Raw genomic sequence first — 19500 nt, forward strand, 5'->3', positions numbered from 1 at the left:
ACAGGAGCTACGAGACAGGCCTTTATAGGCAATGCTGATGGAAACATTTCACTTATAATGCCTATTGGTTTACTGAAGAGATACGACCCATAGAAGAAAAGATCCATTATAACCAGTCGACAATGTGAAGAAAACACTCTAGCGGCTCACATAATTATACCCACAAAAAGAATAGGTTGTTATAGGAAATTTGCTACAAATTTTTTATTTTAAAACAATATGACCCAGAATCCAGAATTTCATGGTTTATGCTGACAGCCTGAAATGTTTATACACAACAGATATATTTTCCAGAATTTAATTGCCCATAATAATAAATATGTCTTGTGTACATTGATCAATCGAAAGGGGTGTTAATTAGGATTGCTCATCAGCCAATATATTAGCAAATATTGCTGTGGGCGCTTATTAGAGCGGGGCACTAATTACGTCGAATACAGTATCTATTTTGGGGGTCCAGTTAGACTAACATGTAGCCTATGAAATCTTATATTGCACAATAACCTTCAATTAAAACAAATAATTTTCCTGTTGCTAAATAGAGCTAGCTAGAGCTGGCTAAATTTGCTTTTGTATAAATATGTAGATTGGTTTTGTCTTCATAAAATAAAAAATTCCACAGTCATGGTGCAGGACTAGGGTCAAGGGGACTCCTAGTCTTTAGATATAATTGTAGGAGTCCCAGGTTAACAATGGGAGTCCAAGAGGAATGTTACATACTGAATACAACCATGTTGATTCAAACAAAACAGCTAAATTCCTTGCTTGTGTTTATCTTACGATATACCATATTCGACATAATAAGCGCCCCACTCTAATAAGCGCCCACGGGGATATTTCCTAATATATTGGCTTGTGAAAAATCCCAATTAGCACCCATTCCAGTTGATCAATGTACAAAAGACTTATTTATTCGCGTATAATACGCACACATGTGTTAAATGCACCCTTAATTATGGGCAATTAAATCCTGGAAAAATATATCTGTCTGCATAAACATTTCAGGCTGTCAGCATAAACCACAAAATTTCTTCAATTTCAAAACAATCTTTCAACTGTTTTTTTTCACAAAAATAATATTCTAATAAGAGCCCCTATTTCCAAATTTGAGAGCGCCCAGGCTTATTACATCAAATACGGTAATATGTTATATGATATATACAGTTTACACATGTTTGTTTGCACTTGTTTACACACACTCAACCTTTCTCCCCCGAAAAACATTCCCAAGTCATGTTGTTCTGCCCTACCAATCGATACAGAGACAACATTCTATCACCTTGACAAGAAAATTGTGCATGTCCAGAGGCCATTACCGGTAGTTAAATATAGAATTCCTCAACTGAAACAACAAGCCAGTTATGAAATAGCAGCATTCAATACTAAACATGCATACAAATTTTCTGTGTCCCAGTGGATGCACCTTGTTTTTTGGCATCCATTTTCAATATTCAGGATTACCGAATTGAATTGCCACCCCTCCATTTAGACAGTGAAAACTTCTAAAACTGCCAATCAAACAGTCTATAGGATGCAGGACTTCAGATCCAGTAGATTATTCAGATTTCTGGCTCATGGAAAGATCGCTTAAATTACTAGAAGAGGCCCTGGACCTGATTTCACAAAGCGAAAGTAGCGCTGTGATTGTCGTTTCTCCCATAATATTAGATACTATACAGCCTACACTCTGAGCAGGGCATTCCCCATTTTCCCGCGTTTTCAGGGCCTCGCCCAATCGCATTCAAATCACATCTTGGTTCTCGCTACCCCTGAACAAAGATCTGAGGACATCCCATTAGGGGTCATGTCAGAACGACCTTTCATCCAACCAATCAGAGCTTCACTTACCAGATCATGAAAGTCGGAATGTGATTTCTAATCATGCAGCCTCGAAAACTTTACAACGGTGTATTCCGAACGATGGTTACGGGCTTAACGACTGAATCTATTCAATCTAGACCATATATTAGCCATTCGGAATATTCTTTTGTTCAGGTTTCAAATTTTTAAGCGAGAATTTGTCAAAATATGTTTCGAAGCGTAGTCGCCAATTTGAAATTAGTGCCGTAGAGCACGAGAAAGCTGCCTTCTGATTGGCTAATGTCGACTTCTTGTCAGTAATTCCATTGGTCAGTCAGAGTTCACGAAAGGTCGGTCTGACGTGACCCATAATGGGATGTCCCCAGATCTTTGTTTTGCGGCAGTGTGAAATAAGATCTGATTTCAATGAGATTGGGGCCTCGCCTTGAGAATGGCAAATGTGATGTCTGAAACTGGCCGATTAGAGAGATAAGCACTCTCGTCAATGAAATATAGCTCAACTGCCCCAGGAAGGCAGAGAATAACACACAAACATAGTGTCCTGCTATGTTTGCTTAATTATTTACATGTTAGTTCATTCGTCAAAGAATAACCCAAAAAGAATATGCTTCAATATCTTTTAAATGTAATTATCACATTTAGAATGAAATGTTATGTTAAGGATAACAGATTGTCAGGAAAATCATAATGTTTATGCTACATTTCTTTATTTATACTTTAAAATACACAAGGATACCATGAATGAACAACAATATGATAAAACTTTTACAAACTGTAAATATACCAGATATTGTTTTCATGCATTTACAAAGATGCTCTTATGTTACAGTCCCATTGGGGCGGTCGGGTTAAAGCGTTCGCTCGTCACGCTGGGTCTTTTTTCAACAGACATATATCAGTGATTAAAGAGGTGAGGTGAAATGGGGTTTAACATCGTGTCCAAGATTATTGCACTTATATAGCAACGTGCATGTACGTGTGTGTGTGTGTGTTTGTGTGTCTGCTTGTACTAGTCCGGACTGATGCCGATTTATAGTGCTAGCTCACTGAGATACCATGCTGCAGTTTAACATGAATACCCCACTCAGACACAGTATACTGACTCCGAGCCGACCAGGCCTTGTTTTAGCCCCTTAATGCCGAGAGCCAGACAGGGTAACAACAAGTACCATCTTTAAACGTCTTTTGGTATAACGCGGTCGGGGATCGAACCCCAGACCTTCCGCTCTCCGGGCGGACGCTCTACCACTAGACCACGGAGGGGGTCCAGTGATTAAAGAGCAACTAGAGGTTATTAACAGTGGATCATTATCATGTTGAAGCATTTGTCATTTCATGATTAAAAGATCAGGATATTATTGAGCCCCATATTCAATTTAAGCAGAAAAATGTCATTGAAATATGCATTTGTCAAAAGAATACAGGTTATATCTTTTGTTGCATCAACATATTCAACATGTATATATTCCACACATGCACGAACCTCCACCAGAGTAAAAAATCCATTTGTTTTCAAAGTTCCTCTCCACTCCACCACCAACAGTTGGTACATCATTCTTAATCCAATTATGAAACAAATAAAGTATCTTCCTGTGTATTACTTTGCAATATAAGTCTAAAAATGTACAGCAATTTGGAGCAGACGACAGTTTTACATTTCCAACCAATCAGGTGTCTCGGTTTGGTCACGTGACCTAAACACTCCGTTTTGAGGGCAGAATCAACTGGTGGCTTCTGAATGTTTTTCTTCATTTCACAGGAAACAAGTGTCAGTACAATTTAATAAATTGTTTATTTAATTATCCCACAAGGGTATAGCAATGACAGTATGTTTCTAACTCTTGTGAGATAGAAAGATCCTGGATTCAAAGTGTGTGACCCTCTAGTCACATCATTTACCCCTATTGAAGAACTGTCCATTTGAATTGAGGACATCATGATATTTAAACATAACAAAGGCGTTATATGTGCCCTAGAGTGACAGGTCTTTCAACAAGATCACAGATATAAGCGATAAAACTTAAACGTTTGACACTAACAGAATTCCAGAACCAGCTACTGTAAAACGTGAAATTAATGCATCTCCAAAAGCCCCTAGCCAAAAATGCGACTCAATATGAATGTGACACCCCCACCTCTCAAGCATCAGTGGATTTATATCTAAATTTATATTTACATATTTATATCTGTGTGGACTTGCAGGTGTGATCAGTGATGACAAGAGTGAGTAGAACGCTTGTCTTGACCCCAGCAGTGACAATTCACAGGATGTAATTAGTGTTTGAATGTCATTGTTTATATACTTGTTACAAGTGCTGCTCAATAAACATTGATGTTGAATACATAGTTGTTTGTTTTCAGCGTATGTCTAAGGAGGTATTTCTGCTATCCAAAATGTCTTATTGTTGATATAAATGCGATGTTTAATAATGCGAGCAAAGACCACTCGCATTTTTCGCATTTAATTCACGCTCGCGTTAATTTCACGTTTTACAGTATTTCTGAATGAAATGGCTCAGAAAGGGTGATGCTCTTTAACCAACCAGATTGCTACACTATACTAAAGCTCCACCTTTTTCTGTGATTGACTGTTTTCCAAATACACCAGCAACCAATACAAAATGTAGAATAATGCCTTATATGGCTTGAGATAGAAAGATCCCGGTATGGAACTTGAAATATAGAGCAAAACTTCACAACCGGAAGTGTATACACATTACTTTTGGACCGTTTACTGCATCCAGGCCGTATCATTATGTCTTGATAATTACATGTAATTGCATGTGAATCTATGCTGAATTCATATGTATAACAGTCGGTGCTCTTTTTATTATAACTTTTAATCAATTGAGATATTTCTAATGACAACACTTTCTTGTTGATCAGCGGAATTGCAGCCAAGTATCAAATTACATTCTCGATAGACGCTGTAGAACCAGAACGAGGCGGGATTCCCTTGCTATAAGCAGGCATGCCCACTAAAAGTGTTAGCTTATAGTTGTAGCAACAGTTATGATAGTTGTTGTGTGTAAATTGCTTCGTAGAAATGTGCCCTGGTCATAATAGGGACATCTTCCTGAGGCAAAAGAGTAAACTGACTTTAAAAGTCCAGTTTCCACCCTTGCCGAACTACACTGGAATTCCTGGGCTTGATCATAGCGCCACCAGTGGCTATTACGAGTTATGTCCCTTCTATGCCTCTCCTATGGGCCAATCAGATTCCACCCCTCGTATCACTTGGATTGGGTTAAAACAAAGTGGCGGCGCCCAGTCAAGATGACCAGATCGATAATCAAGATTTATATTGTGATAAAACGGATCTTACATCGCGAAAATATTGCTAAATGTGACATTAAACAAGAAACAAATAAACAGAAGCTTCCCAATAACTTCAAATTGTGTAAACCAAACAGGTGAGGCTATTCATTAAACACAACAAAGGCCAATCATTAAATAGTTCATTTTAGGTTATTACATGTATTTCCATTTTTTTGTTCTCGAAATGACAAGTTAACAAATATCATATTGCTTAGTAATTTTTGGCAGAGATTAATATCCCACCATCAGATTGAATATCAATGATTAATAACAAATCAATTTGTTGTAGAATGACCAAGCTGATAGAAACAATGAAACACTGAACAAGGATAAGTAGTACAAGTAAAGACTATTGACCACGATGACCCTCATGGGAGACTCAAAATAGCCCAGTCTTCTCATACCATACAATTATTTAACACGACATACGTCTCGTCTCTACTCATTGTTCAGTGGACCGTGTGATGTGTAGTACGAACTGTGATGGATCCATACAACATGTACAATGCTTGCTGCGAATAGTTCACTATACCACCTGGTCTTCAGAGACTAGCTTCGTGCATTGTCTTAAACATCTATAGCAACTTGCAACACACATTGACAACACTGCAACTCTGACCAACAACTAAAGAATTTATCGCCTTGTGAATATGCTTCATCTTTTTACAGAACATATACCGAATTCGACATAATAAGCGCCCAGGGCTCTCTCAAAATTAGAAATAGGGGGCTCTTAATAGAATATTATTTTGGTGAAACAACAGAGTTGAAAGATTGTAATTTCGTGGTTTATGCCAACAGCCTGAAATGTTTATATACGACATATATTTTCCAGAATTTAATTTCCCATAATTAAGGATGCATATAACACACGTATTATACACAAATGAATAAGTCTTGTGTACGTTGAACAATCGGAAGGGGTGCTAATTGGGATTGTTCACTTGCCAATATATTACCAAATTTCGCCATGGGCGCTTATTAGAGCGGGGCGATTATTACATTGAATATGGTATATATGTGGTTTTATTAGTCCCCAGAGGCGAGTGGTATAACATCTAACAAGGTCAATTAAAACCACATGTACACCCTGCGTGATACTGCTACAACTTATAGTATTTAGTTCCCAAGGAACGAAAAAACATTTTACGAACTGCCCTGGTCGTGTGAGTCCTGTTGGTCCAGAAATCCTATTAGTCAGAACCCCCTTAGTCAATATATATTAAATGTCAATACCAGAGGATAACAAGTCTCAATTATGTGCACAAAAATTTAAAGGCACAAAACGTAAAATTGTGGTGAAAATTATATGCATCAGCCATTGAAAATAAGTAATGACACCAGGAGTTTGCAAAAAGGGTAAGTCTGTCCTGCTCTAATGGTTGCACCTGCCACTCATACAATCCGCATAAAAAAAAAGTTGTTCTTGCGTAACACTGCACATCAGTACTCCTGCCATACAATAGTGCCTTGTAAACAAGAGGACAAAGTCATTGATTTCTCAATAGTCAATACTTGTCATGAATATGTCAACTAGTTACATATATATATTTTGTTGCCATTAAAACTCGAAAAATATTTTTTTTTTAAATCCAATCTATCAAAAGGCACCAGTTCACCGCTAGACCTATCTGTGAGCCAAGTTTGGTGAAGAAATGTTGTACGTTTTTCAAGATCAGCTCCGGAAACGAGCGCTTCCCAAATGTCCAGTCCAAGTCAAAGTTGTTGCCATGGAAACTCTAAAAATATTTTTGTCGATAATCCCAGACTATCGAAAGACCCCAGTTCACCACTAGACCTATCTATGTGCCAAGCTCAGTGATGAAATACTGTACAGTTTCCAAGATCTGCGCTGGAAATGACATCTTGCACAGACAGACGTAAGTACTGACGGTGTCCATTTCAAAAGCCCCAAGAAAACGTATTGTGTGGGACAACAATCAAGTCTCACAATCCAGGAACCCTGTCAGTCAGGACCCATTTTAAGGGTTCAGAACCCTACTAGTCTTAACTGAACCTTGTTAGTCCAGAAACCCTGTTAGTCAGGATCCAGTTTCAGGGTTCAGAACCCTACTAGTCTTAACTGAACCTTGTTAGTCCAGAAACCCTGTTAGTCAGGATCCAGTTTCAGGGTTCAGAACCCTACTAGTCTTAACTGAACCTTGTTAGTCCAGAAACCCTGTTAGTCAGTATCCAGTTTCAGGGTTCAGAACCCTCCTAGTCTTAACTGAACCTTGTTAGTCCAGAAACCCTGTTAGTCAGGATCCAGTTTCAGGGTTCAGAACCCTCCTAGTCTTAACTGAACCTTGTTAGTCCAGAAACCCTGTTAGTCAGGATCCAGTTTCAGGGTTCAGAACCCTCCTAGTCTTAACTGAACCTTGTTAGTCCAGAAATCCTGTTAGTCAGGATCCGGTTTCAGGGTTCAAAATCCTACTAGTCTTAACTGAACCTTGTTAGTCCAGAAACCCTGTTAGTCAGGATCCAGCTTCAGGGTTCAGAATCCTACTAGTCTTAACTGAACCTTGTTAGTCCAAAAACCCTGTTAGTCAGGATCCAGCTTCAGGGTTCAGAATCCTACTAGTCTTAACTGAACCTTGTTAGTCCAGAAACCCTGTTAGTCAGGATCCAGTTTCAGGGTTCAGAACCCTCCTAGTCTTAACTGAACCTTGTTAGTCCAGAAACCCTGTTAGTCAGGACCCAGTTTCAGGGTTCAGAACCCTACTAGTCTTAACTGAACCTTGTTAGTCCAGAAAGCCTGTTAGTCAGGATCCAGTTTCAGGGTTCAGAATCCTACTAGTCTTAACTGAACCTTGTTAGTCCAGAAACCCTGTTAGTCAGAACCCATTTTAAGGGTTCAGAATCCTACTAGTCTTAAGTGAACCTTGTAAGTCAGGACCCTTTTAGTCAAAGAGCTCTGTTTGTCTGGACCGCATTAGTTACGTTTTGCATCTTGTATTTCATTGAAGACAGGTCCAATAAAGAGAAGTGTTGCAGTAAACGCAATGTATACCTCTGGATTTAAGAACAAAATAACTTGTGACAACTGTGGACGAAATAATACTTTTTCCTCCAAGTTTGCCACAAGTCACTGTTTGAAATCCAAGAAAAACGTCATAACGATATTCTGATCATTCCACAATACACAAAACTGAAACTTGATATACCAGTACTTATTTTGGATATATGTATCTGAGATATACTTCATATCTTTGCATGCCTATAAAATATGTATCAGGTTAAATGATATATACACAAACGTTTCACCTTTTTGGCCACACATCGTATGTTCTGGGATATCTCCATTATAAGACACCATAAAGATATGCAACCTTGGGAAAGACATCTTGTTTTCTTGGTATTGCATAACAATTATCTCATTATGGTGAGCTGACTTGCAGCATTAAACCAATGATTTTTACATGACCTGCAACTCCTGCGTATATGACACAATTCTTTCCGGAAATACTCAGCAAAAGTTTTTGATAAGTCATAACTGACATGATAAATTCGCTAAATATTTAAAATAGTTTGAAAATACTGATTGCTACCCCGATATTTGTTCAACATAAACAAATCTACAAACTTTCAGAATCAAATGAGACTAAATTAACTTTCATGAGAAAGAAACTTGGATTTCCACTGTCTATTCATGGATCACTGTCGCAATGCGTAACTGGATTGACCACACACCAGCCAATCAGCTGCTAGTATTTCCCCAAGCGCTTACAGCAGTCACGGTATATCGGACCACAAACAAACATGGCAGGGCCTGTCAAAACAGAACCAGGTCTTGATTCATTTTTTGCGTAAAGAAAATCATGACCCCCAATTAAGGAAATGACCCCCATCCCAGATACGCGGTCATCGTGACGTCCATTTTCACAAGGATGTGTAAAACCCTGCTAATGATAAATCAATGAGAGATCAATGGGAAATCAATCATGAACATTTGCTGGCTCTTATCTGTTGATGGTGAAACAGTGTCGATGTGGATGAACTACAACAATACCTTGAAAGCTGCATTGAGTTCGATGAAGGACTCAAACAATGTTGCATAGAAGTCCTGCACTGAATGCCAGTCTCCCGAGCTGCGACATAACGACACATCCTCCCTGAAAACAAACAATGTATTACAGAACTCTAACATGTTTGTTGGTTTGTTATTGTCAACGTCCTTTCGTGCTCACTAACGTTCTTTCGTACACATTGTTTTTTCTTTTCTTATGTCGTCTTTTCGTAACCTTTGACTATTAATATTGCATACTTTTGACATTTATTTCAACTTTTTATGTTTAACCCTCATCTGTTTGTTTTGTATTTTGACCTTCAGTTGTAACATTTAGTTATTTATTCGTAATATTTGATCTTAATTGCATACTTTTGTCCTTTTTTCAACTTTGTATTTTTTGACCAAATGGCCTCCCATAGCACTCGGCAATATTCTAGCTATATGATGGCAGTCTGTAAATAATCGAGTCTGGACCAGACTATCAAGTGATTGACATTATGAGCATAGATCCACACAATTGGGATCGATGACATGGGGTTTAACATCGCGTCCAAGATTATTTGCACTTATATAGCGACATGCATGTACATGTGTGTGTTTGTGTGGCTGCTTGTACTAGTCCGGACTGATGCCGATTTATAGTGCTAGCTCATTGAGATACCATGCCGCAGTTTAACATGAATACCCCACTCAGACACAGTATACTGACTCCGAGCCGACCTTTTTCAGCCCCTTAATGCCGAGCGCCAGACAGGGTAACAACAAGGACCTTCCGCTCTCCGGACGGACACTCTACCACTAGACCACGGAGGCGGTCAGAAATATATGAAAAGAGACTAAGATAAGAATGTTACTGTCAAGTTGAAGGTGCACGTATCATGTCATGTTCTGAAGGAAAACCAAATGTTTTACTACTCATATTACAGATACATTGGCTTTACCTTAGCTTTCCAAAAATAGTTCTTCACAATTTCAATTCAATCTAGTTAATATCAAATTTTAGTAATCATTACTGCTACACAAAGATCTGAGGACATCCCATTACAGGTCACACAAGAATGACCATTGATCAACCAATGAAATGACTAACAAGAAGTCAACATTAATCAATGAGAGAGCAGCTTTTGTAAGTAATACGGCACCAGTTTCAAACTGGCAACTTCCATACCAGACCAGGTTTTGGAAAATATTTGACAAAGTTCTTGATTCTAGACCTTTCTAGAATGTCTAATAGATGTCCGAGGTTGTATGGTAGTACTTCGTGTGGGCAATACAAAGTATCTTCCATTCAAATATTTATCCCACTGACGCTAGAAAACAGACGATGATTTTGACGAAATCAGTTGTAGAGCCAGTAACTATTTTTTCTGACTAACCTGTGTTAACTTTAATGAGGTTGCATGATTAGAAACACACTGTCACTTTCCTGATCTAGTAAGTGATGCTCTGATTGGTCGAATGAGGTTGCATGATTAGAAACACACTGTCACTTTCCTGATCTAGTAAGTGATGCTCTGATTGGTTGAATGAAAGGTCTTTCTGATATATCCTGTAATTGGATGTCATCAGACCTTTGTATAGCAGTAGCAAGAACTAAGATTTGATTCTAATGAGATTAAATTTCAATTCTTAATGCATTTTTATCAAAACAAAATAGATAACATACATTTGAAACAAATATTCATACAAATTAAAGTGATTGCAGCATCATAATTTGTGTTTTCTTCAAATGAAGGCTTTCATAAATCTTGTAATACACACAAATGTTCAAATATATATTTCTCTCTCTGAAGATTGTGCTTTTTAATAATAATGATCTTAAACCATCACAAATCCAACTGAAGCTTGTTAAACTGCTGTCTTTGTTTCATATTCATAAGAAGGTCAACTGGACCTTCATGAGCCAAAATAATCACACAACTAATACATTGTTTTTTAATTGACATGTATTATTCCTGTATCCCTGTTACATATATATCTGCGACCAGAGATGAGAAAAACACTGGAAAACATCAAATTACGATATCTTTTTTTTTAATAAACAATACAAAGACAGCATTCACTCGCCATTCCCACAAGTAGATAAGGGCTAAGTTATAAGATATAAGTGTAAGAGATCATAACAACTTCTCTAATAATCATGCCTTCATGTTCAAATAATTTAATTTGAAGTTATCACGATATAAGGCTTTTCCATTGGACGAGAGGTCGGTCACATGACCGCGAAATTGACGTTCATAAGTGTATGAACGACACAATTTGACGTTCATACGTTTTTTCACGAGACCGTGTTCTTGAATTGACGTAAACACTGACGGACTACTTCCACATTCCTGGGGAAACCCCTGGGAATTCCCTAGCACGAAAACATGCATAAGCGTTCTTTCTGATCATTTAGAACCTTTATTCTTGGTCTCAGCATTTCAGTATACATTGAGAAATGTCAGAGAGCGTGACTGCATGATTGTTCACGAATATCCTCGCTACAGCCCATCCTAATGAACAAACGAAGAAATGCACATCTAAACTATCGTAGTATCGACTCGATCCGTGCCTAGGCTGACATTGACCGTCTCCATCAATCTATGAATTTACCTTTGTGTCTGTTTGACGCATCTTTATTCACCTTTCAATGATCGGCCAGTTGATCAATGATGACTTACACATGTAACCGCCAAAGGTTCATCAACAACTTCGGAAATCTCTCCAGTCACGTTTATCGTGTCGGCCATTTTGACGTCTTGTACTTGATGTAAATGGATTACGACGCGCTGTCATTGTGACTGACTTACTGAGGTAGTTCTTTACAGACCTTTCTCATCTAATGAGGATATGATTTGAACACATGTGCTGCGTAAGATGTTTCTGGAGAGCAAGTTGTGCATCCATACGCCCATGTCACCTCTCTTTTGAGGAACTATTTTACTCCGCGATATAGCTGGTTGTTGTATGGCTGTCAGTGTAAAAATGAAGTCACAAATACTAAATAAAATTGTGCTTAGATCTAGGCCTACATCTTTTGAGGTAAGAAATTGTGATAAAAAAATTATAAGAATTGACCTTCACTCTGTGTGAGTTCATTGGAGTATGAACCTTCATAGAGTGAGGGCCAAACATTGTATGAACGTCGTCGCAAGCTCCGACGTTCATACAGTTTGGCCCTCACTCTATGAAGGTTCATACTCCAATGAACTCACACAGAGTGAAGGTCAATTCTTAAATAAAAATGCCACCCTAGCCCTCCCTTGCCACCCTAAACTATCCTAGCCCCCATAGCTGACCCTTGCCACCCTAAACCTCCCTTGCCACCCTAAACCAGCACCCTAGCCCTCCTGTGACACCCTAGTTATCCCTTGCCATCCTAAACTACCCTAGCCCCGTAGCTGACAGTAGCCACCCTAGCACTCCCAAACCGACCATCCTAGCCCTTCCTTGCCATCTTAGCCCTCCCAAGCCGACCTTGCCACCCTAGCACTCTATCGCCCTCCCCAACCACCCTAGTCCTCCCTTGCCACCCTAGCACTCTATCGCCCTCCCCAACCACCGCAGTCCTCCCTTGCCACCCTAGCACTCTATCGCCCTCCCCCAACCACCGTAGTCCTCCCTTGCCACCCTAGCACTCTATCGCCCACCCCAACCGGCCTTGCCTTCCTAGCCCTTCCTTGCCATCTTAGCCTCCTAAGCCGACCTTGCCACCCTAGCACTATATTGCCCTCCCCGACCACCTTGCCTTCCCTTGCCAAACTACCACACTGTAGCCCACCCCAACCACCCTTGCCACCCGAGCACTCTGTAGCTTTCCCCAACTGCCCTTGCCTACCCTTGCCACCCTAGCACTCTATTGCCCTCCCCAACTGCCCTTGCCTTCCCTTGCCACCCTAGCACTCTATTGCCCTCCCCAACTGCCCTTGCCTTCCCTTGCCACCCTAGCACTCTATTGCCCTCCCCAACTGCCCTTGCCTACCCTTGCCACCCTAGCACTCTATTGCCCTCCCCAACTGCCCTTGCCTTCCCTTGCCACCCTAGCACTCTATTGCCCTCCCCAACTGCCCTTGCCTTCCCTTGCCACCCTAGCACACTGTAGCCCTCCCCAACCACCCTTGCCTTCCCTTGCCACCCTAGCCCTCTATTGCCCTCCCCAACTGCCCTTGCTTCCCTTGCCACCCTAGCACTCTATAGCCCTCCCCAACTGCCCTTGCCACCCTAGCCCTCTATTGCCCTCCCCAACTGCCCTTGCTTCCCTTGCCACCCTAGCACTCTATTGCCCTCCCCAACTGCCCTTGCCTTCCCTTGCCACCCTAGCCCTCTATTGCCCTCCCCAACTGCCCTTGCTTCCCTTGCCACCCTAGCACTCTATAGCCCTCCCCAACTGCCCTTGCCTTCCCTTGCCACCCTAGCCCTCTATTGCCCTCCCCAACCACCCTTGCCTTCCCTTGCCACCCTAGCACTCTATTGCCCTCTCCAACTGCCCTTGCCTTCCCTTGCCACCCTAGCACTCTATTGCCCTCCCCAACCACCTTGCCTTCCCTTGCCACCCTAGCACTCCATAGCCCACCCCAACCACCCTTGCCACCCTAGCACTCTATTGCCCTCCCCAACTGCCCTTACCTTCCCTTGCCACCCTAGCACTCTATTGCCCTCCCCAACCACCTTGCCTTCCCTTGCCACCCGAGCACTCCATGGCCCACCCCCACCACCCTTGCCTTCCCTTGCCACCCTAGCACTCTATTGCCCTCCTCAACCACCTTGCCTTCCCTTGCCACCCTAGCACTCTATTGCCCTCCCCAACTGCCCTTGCCTTCCCTTGCCACCCTAACACTCTATTGCCCTCCCCAACTGCCCTTGCCACCCTAGCACTCCATAGCCCACCCCAACTGCCCTTGCTTCCCTTGCCACCCTAGCACACTGTAGCCCTCCCCAACTGCCCTTGCCTTCCCTTGCCACCCTAACACTCTATTGCCCTCCCCAACCACCTTGCCTTCCCTTGCCACCCTAGCACTCTATTGCCCTCCCCAACTGCCCTTGCCTTCCCTTGCCACCCTAGCACTCTATTGCCCTCCCCAACCACCCTTGCCTTCCCTTGCCACCCTAGCACACTGTAGCCCTCCCCAACTGCCCTTGCCTTCCCTTGCCACCCTAGCACTCTATTGCCCTCCCCAACCACCTTGCCTTCCCTTGCCACCCTAGCACACTGTAGCCCTCCCCAACTGCCCTTGCCTTCCCTTGCCACCCTAGCACTCTATTGCCCTCCCCATCTGCCCTTGCCTTCCCTTGCCACCCTAGCACACTGTAGCCCTCCCCAACCACCTTGCCTTCCCTTGCCAACCTAGCACTCTATTGCCCTCCCAAACCACCTTGCCTTCCCTTGCCACCCTAGCACACTGTAGCCCACCCCCATAACTCTGCGTGCCATGACTATCTCAGAGTTTATATTTATGACAGTCATCATCCCAACCTTAGTAAACACACTATCAGCATGCATGAAAGAGCAATGCATACCCATCTTGTTTGCAGTTCCGATATAGCCATGGAAAATCAATCCTGACATTTGTTCCTACACAGAGGCAGCATTTCTAAATGCATCTCATTGTCTATGGATGTAAGCTAATAGGTCCTTCAAACATTTCCTCCAACATCCTGATCACAGTTGGACTGGAGTATCACCTGAGACTCCAAACCAAGGTTATCTTGATCAGCTTGAACATTTTTCCTACATAATATCTATTGGCATTAGTTACATAACAATTCAACTGATCGCATCTTGTTTATGTCACAATACAGTCCATCTCCCCATGACAACAATTATTGTTCTCCATAGTTGTACTTGTCGGTAATATTGATTACTCAATCACAATTATCCACAACAAAAAATATTGTTTGTGAAGTTTCATGCATAAAACAGATAAAGCCTAAGCTGGGCATTATCTAACACCAGATGATCGATCTCTCCTCAACATAAGAAACGGAGACAATCCAAATAAATGACAGAATATACATGTCTTCACGTCTACATGGGTACATGGCTTTACTCTAAGTCCTGTAGTCCTTGTCAGACTGCCAGTAGATTGTATCCTTGATTTACTCCAAGCAACTTTTATACCTTTACTCTAAGATTGTATCCTTGTTTTACTCCAAGCAACTTTTATTCCTTTACTCTAAGATTGTATCCTTGATTTACTCAAGGCGACTTTGATACCTTTACTCTAAGATTGTATCCTCGATTTAGTCCAAGCAACTTTTATACCTTTACTCAAAGACTGTATCCTTGATTTAGTCCAAGCAACTTTTATACCTTTACTCAAAGACTGTATCCTTGTTTTACTCCAGGCGACTTTGATACCTTTACTCTAAGATTGTATCCTCGATATACTCCAAACAACTTTAATACCTTTACTCTAAGATTGTATCCTCGATCTACTCCAAACAACTTTGATACCTTTACTCTAAGATTGTATCCTTGATTTACTCCCGGCGACTTTGATACCTTTACTCAAAGACTGTATCTTTGATTTACTCCAGGCGACTTTGATACCTTTACTCTAAGATTGTATCCTCGATATACTCCAAACAACTTTTATACCTTTACTCTAAGATTGTATCCTCGATATACTCCAAGCAACTTTTATACCTTTACTCTAAGATTGTATCCTCGATATACTCCAAACAACTTTTATACCTTTACTCTAAGATTGTATCCTCGATATACTCCAAACAACTTTGATACCTTTACTCTAAGATTGTATCCTCGATATACTCCAAGCAACTTTTATACCTTTACTCTAAGATTGTATCCTCGATATACTCCAAGCAACTTTTATACCTTTACTCTAAGATTGTATCCTCGATATACTCCAAACAACTTTGATACCTTTACTCTAAGATTGTATCCTCGATATACTCCAAGCAACTTTTATACCTTTACTCTAAGATTGTATCCTCGATATACTCCAAACAACTTGGATACCTTTACTCTAAGATTGTATCCTTGATTTACTCCAAGCAACTTTTATACCTTTACACTAAGATTGTATCCTCGATATACTCCAAGCAACTTTTATACCTTTACTCTAAGACTGTATCCTTGATTTACTCCAAGTGACTTTTATACCTTTACTCAAAGATTGTATCCTTGATTTACTCCAGGTGACTTTATACAAAGGCCATTCAATATATACCAGCCTAAGCTATTTATCAGATCTTAATGGTTGCATGCTTGTCCCATGCTGTGCACCAATCTATGTCACGTGCATAGACAAAGTTTCACTGAGGAAATTGTATTTGAAGTCACACACGTGATCTATAAAGATGGCAAGGGTAGATTCTGCCAAATTTTCGTCAATGTTGAATACAGGGCTGTTATTAGGTACCTCTATTTAAAAGGGAAACCGGGAAAGGGGATACACGATGAATTGTCAGATGTTTATGGTGACAGTGCATCAAATTCTAGCTTGCAGAATTGAAGAGGGGTCGGGTGAACCTTGAAGATGAGCCACGCCCTGGCAGGCCTGTAGAGGTGACCAATGACCAAACCAGTGAAGCTGTGAGACAACTGGTTGTCAAAGACAGGCGAATGAAGATGTCAGAAATGGCCAAGGCCTTGGACATTTCAGAGGGAAGTGTCCATACCATTTTGCATGATCGTTTGGGTATGAGGAAGCTGTCTTAGTGATGATCAGAAGGCTGTACATGCGTCAATGTGTCAGGCACTTTTGACACAATGCAGTCGGGATGCAGACAACTTTATGGAGAGAATTGTTACTGGTGATGAAACCTTGGTACACCACTATGACCCAGAAACCAAAGAACAGAGTAAGCAGTGGACTGGCTTTGCTTCACCCCGTCCCAAAAAGTTTAAGACTCAACCATCGGCTGACAAAGTCATGGCAACCATCTTTTGGGATACCAAAGGGGTCTTGCTCATTGACTACTTGCCACGGGGCCAGACTATTACTGGAGAGTACTTCTCCGATCTCCTGGACCGTTTGCGGACTGCTATTCTTGCCAAACGTCGTGGAAAGATCACAAAAGGTGTGCTGCTCCAACATGATAATGCCAGAGTGCACACCTGTCGACTTGCGGTTGCGGTAGTGAAGCGGAACGGGTTCAAAGTATTGCCTCATCCACCTTACTCACCAGACCTGGCACCAAGCGACTACTTTCTCTTCCCAAACTTGAAGAAAGAACTGCGTGGACGTCATTTCCGGTCCGATGATGAACTCACGACAGCAGTGGAGGGTGGTTACATGAACAACCCCATGGTTTCTATCACAACGGGCTTTTAGCTCTCACGCATCGCTGGACAAAGTGCATAGACCTCAATGGTGATTATGTGGAAAAAGAAGAATTGAGGAGCAGTAGCAAATAGGTTAGGCTGGTTATATATTGAATGGCCCTCGTACTAGGGGTCCGGAAAATTTAAAATCCCAATCGGACATTTGCATTTAGCCATGCCCCTTTCCAATAGCGTATTTTCAAACAACTTTTCACAAACATTACAAGTTGTTACATACAGTGTTCCCTCATTATTGAGTGCTTCGGTTATAGCGCGGTAAAGCATGGCTCCCAAAATTTACTAACATTTTTAGTAAACTCAAGTTTTCCAATGACACAATGTTTTCCCCCATCTCAGAAAACATTATCAGCTGATCACCGCAATCACGTAACACCGGAAATACAAGTCAACAAATCCGAACTGAAGAACTCAATTTAATCCTATCATTATATAATATCTGGTAATAAAAAAAATTGTTCACTGTTTATCTGGACTAGAGTTTGGAATATATTTGATTAATATTATTCAATATTTCATTCAATAATTATAATAATGTTTACAATAATTTTGGCGAAATCATATGCGAAGTGATCAGTGGATCGCACAACTCACTGTTATTTACAGCAACCACGGTCAGATTACCGCTATTGACGTCTTGAAACGAACTTTAGTTGCAAGAAAATTTATACATATATCATAAATGCAGTACCATGACTCGCTAAAAGTCATATTTGAGGCAGTTTGACTATTAAATGTCAACATAACGTAGCGCGAGAAGTCCCTACAGTGACTGGACAAAATCGTTTCATACATAAAAAAATATCCTGCATACCATCTGTACCAAAGTGCTACACTTATGGTTCTTATAATTTTAAGTATATATGGTGGAAGCTGCAACTAAAATAACACGATATTGGAATATATTCTTCCTGATAAAATAATTTCAGATACAATTTCTTCCCACCATTGCATCAAAATTCTTTAAAGTGGTATCACTGGGTACGTTTTAACTGAATAACCGGTAGATTGGGAGGAAACGCTTGCACAGCTGATTGGTATTTCCGGCTTAGTTTACGAGAAAATAGACATGGTAATCTTAATCTCTGCACATAAAACAATGCCTTTGAGAGCAGGAAATACATTTTAAATGGTAAAATCATCATGTCTTGAGATGTTTTATATCCAATTTCATACTTTTATTGACCAAGTTTGTTATGCCTGTTAATTCACCAAGTCGTTGAAGGGATACGATAACGCTCATCAATTATTTGGACCCTGAAGGTAGCATTGTTTGTTTTTTAAAATGTCCAGACAGAAAAATTTAAATGTCTGGTAAGCAGTATTTGAAATCAGACATTTGAGATTCCCATTCGGACATGTCCGACACATATGACCGTTTCCGGACCCCTGCTATATATACCTTTACTCTAAGATTGTATCCTTGATTTACTCCTGGCGACTTTTATACCTTTACTCTAAGATTGTATCCTAAGTGTGGTCCAGGCTGATTATCTCCACTTACTTAAGCTGTTCCGCTGTCTTTGTACGGACGGGATAGTTGACCTTGGAGGGGTTGGGTGAGGGACTCTTTGGGGATCTGTCGGGGTTTGGGCTGGATCTCGGGGAACGTGTTGTCCTTGATGCGCCAGTTGAAAGATACGTGGGTCGGTTCTGGTTCTGTGGTCCAGTCAGATGACCACTGCCTCCTTCTATGCGAGGGAGCTCTGTTGATTTGGACGTTCCATGCTCAGATGATGTGGATCCACGATCTCGACGTTTCTCATCAGGAGAAGACCGAAACAGACTTGTGATGACATTGAGGGGACCAGACTTGCCTTTGTCATTCTGCAACAAAATTAGTACATTGTAAACATGTCGCATACAAGACTGGAGATAAGATAAGTTGGTTGGTTGGTTGGTTGTTTTTTTAACGCCACACTCAGCAATATTCCAGCTATATGACGGCAGTCTGTAAATAATCCAGTCTGGACCAGACAATCCAGTGATTAATATCATGAGCATCGATCCTCTCAATTGGGAACGATGACATGCATCAACCAAGTCAGCGAGTCTGACCACC

The 19500-nt window shown here is 41.0% G+C and overlaps 1 protein-coding gene across 2 annotated transcripts in view; it reads right to left on the reverse strand.

Moving 5' to 3' along the window:
• LOC139452183 (probable E3 ubiquitin-protein ligase HECTD2) overlaps nt 1-19500 on the reverse strand; it is a 77806-nt gene that overhangs the window by 41418 nt on the left and 16888 nt on the right. For both annotated transcript variants that reach the window (XM_071233545.1, XM_071233544.1), the window contains exons 2-3: nt 18943-19265; nt 9149-9251 (exon numbers count right to left, since the gene is read on the reverse strand). In XM_071233545.1, the coding sequence (XP_071089646.1) occupies nt 9149-9251; nt 18943-19265 (426 nt within the window). The remainder of the gene's footprint in view (nt 1-9148; nt 9252-18942; nt 19266-19500) is intronic.

Source organism: Haliotis cracherodii, unplaced genomic scaffold (genome assembly GCF_022045235.1).
Source record: "Haliotis cracherodii isolate W230 unplaced genomic scaffold, xgHalCrac1.p SCAF_9, whole genome shotgun sequence".
Classification (NCBI taxonomy): Eukaryota; Metazoa; Mollusca; class Gastropoda; order Lepetellida; family Haliotidae; genus Haliotis; species Haliotis cracherodii.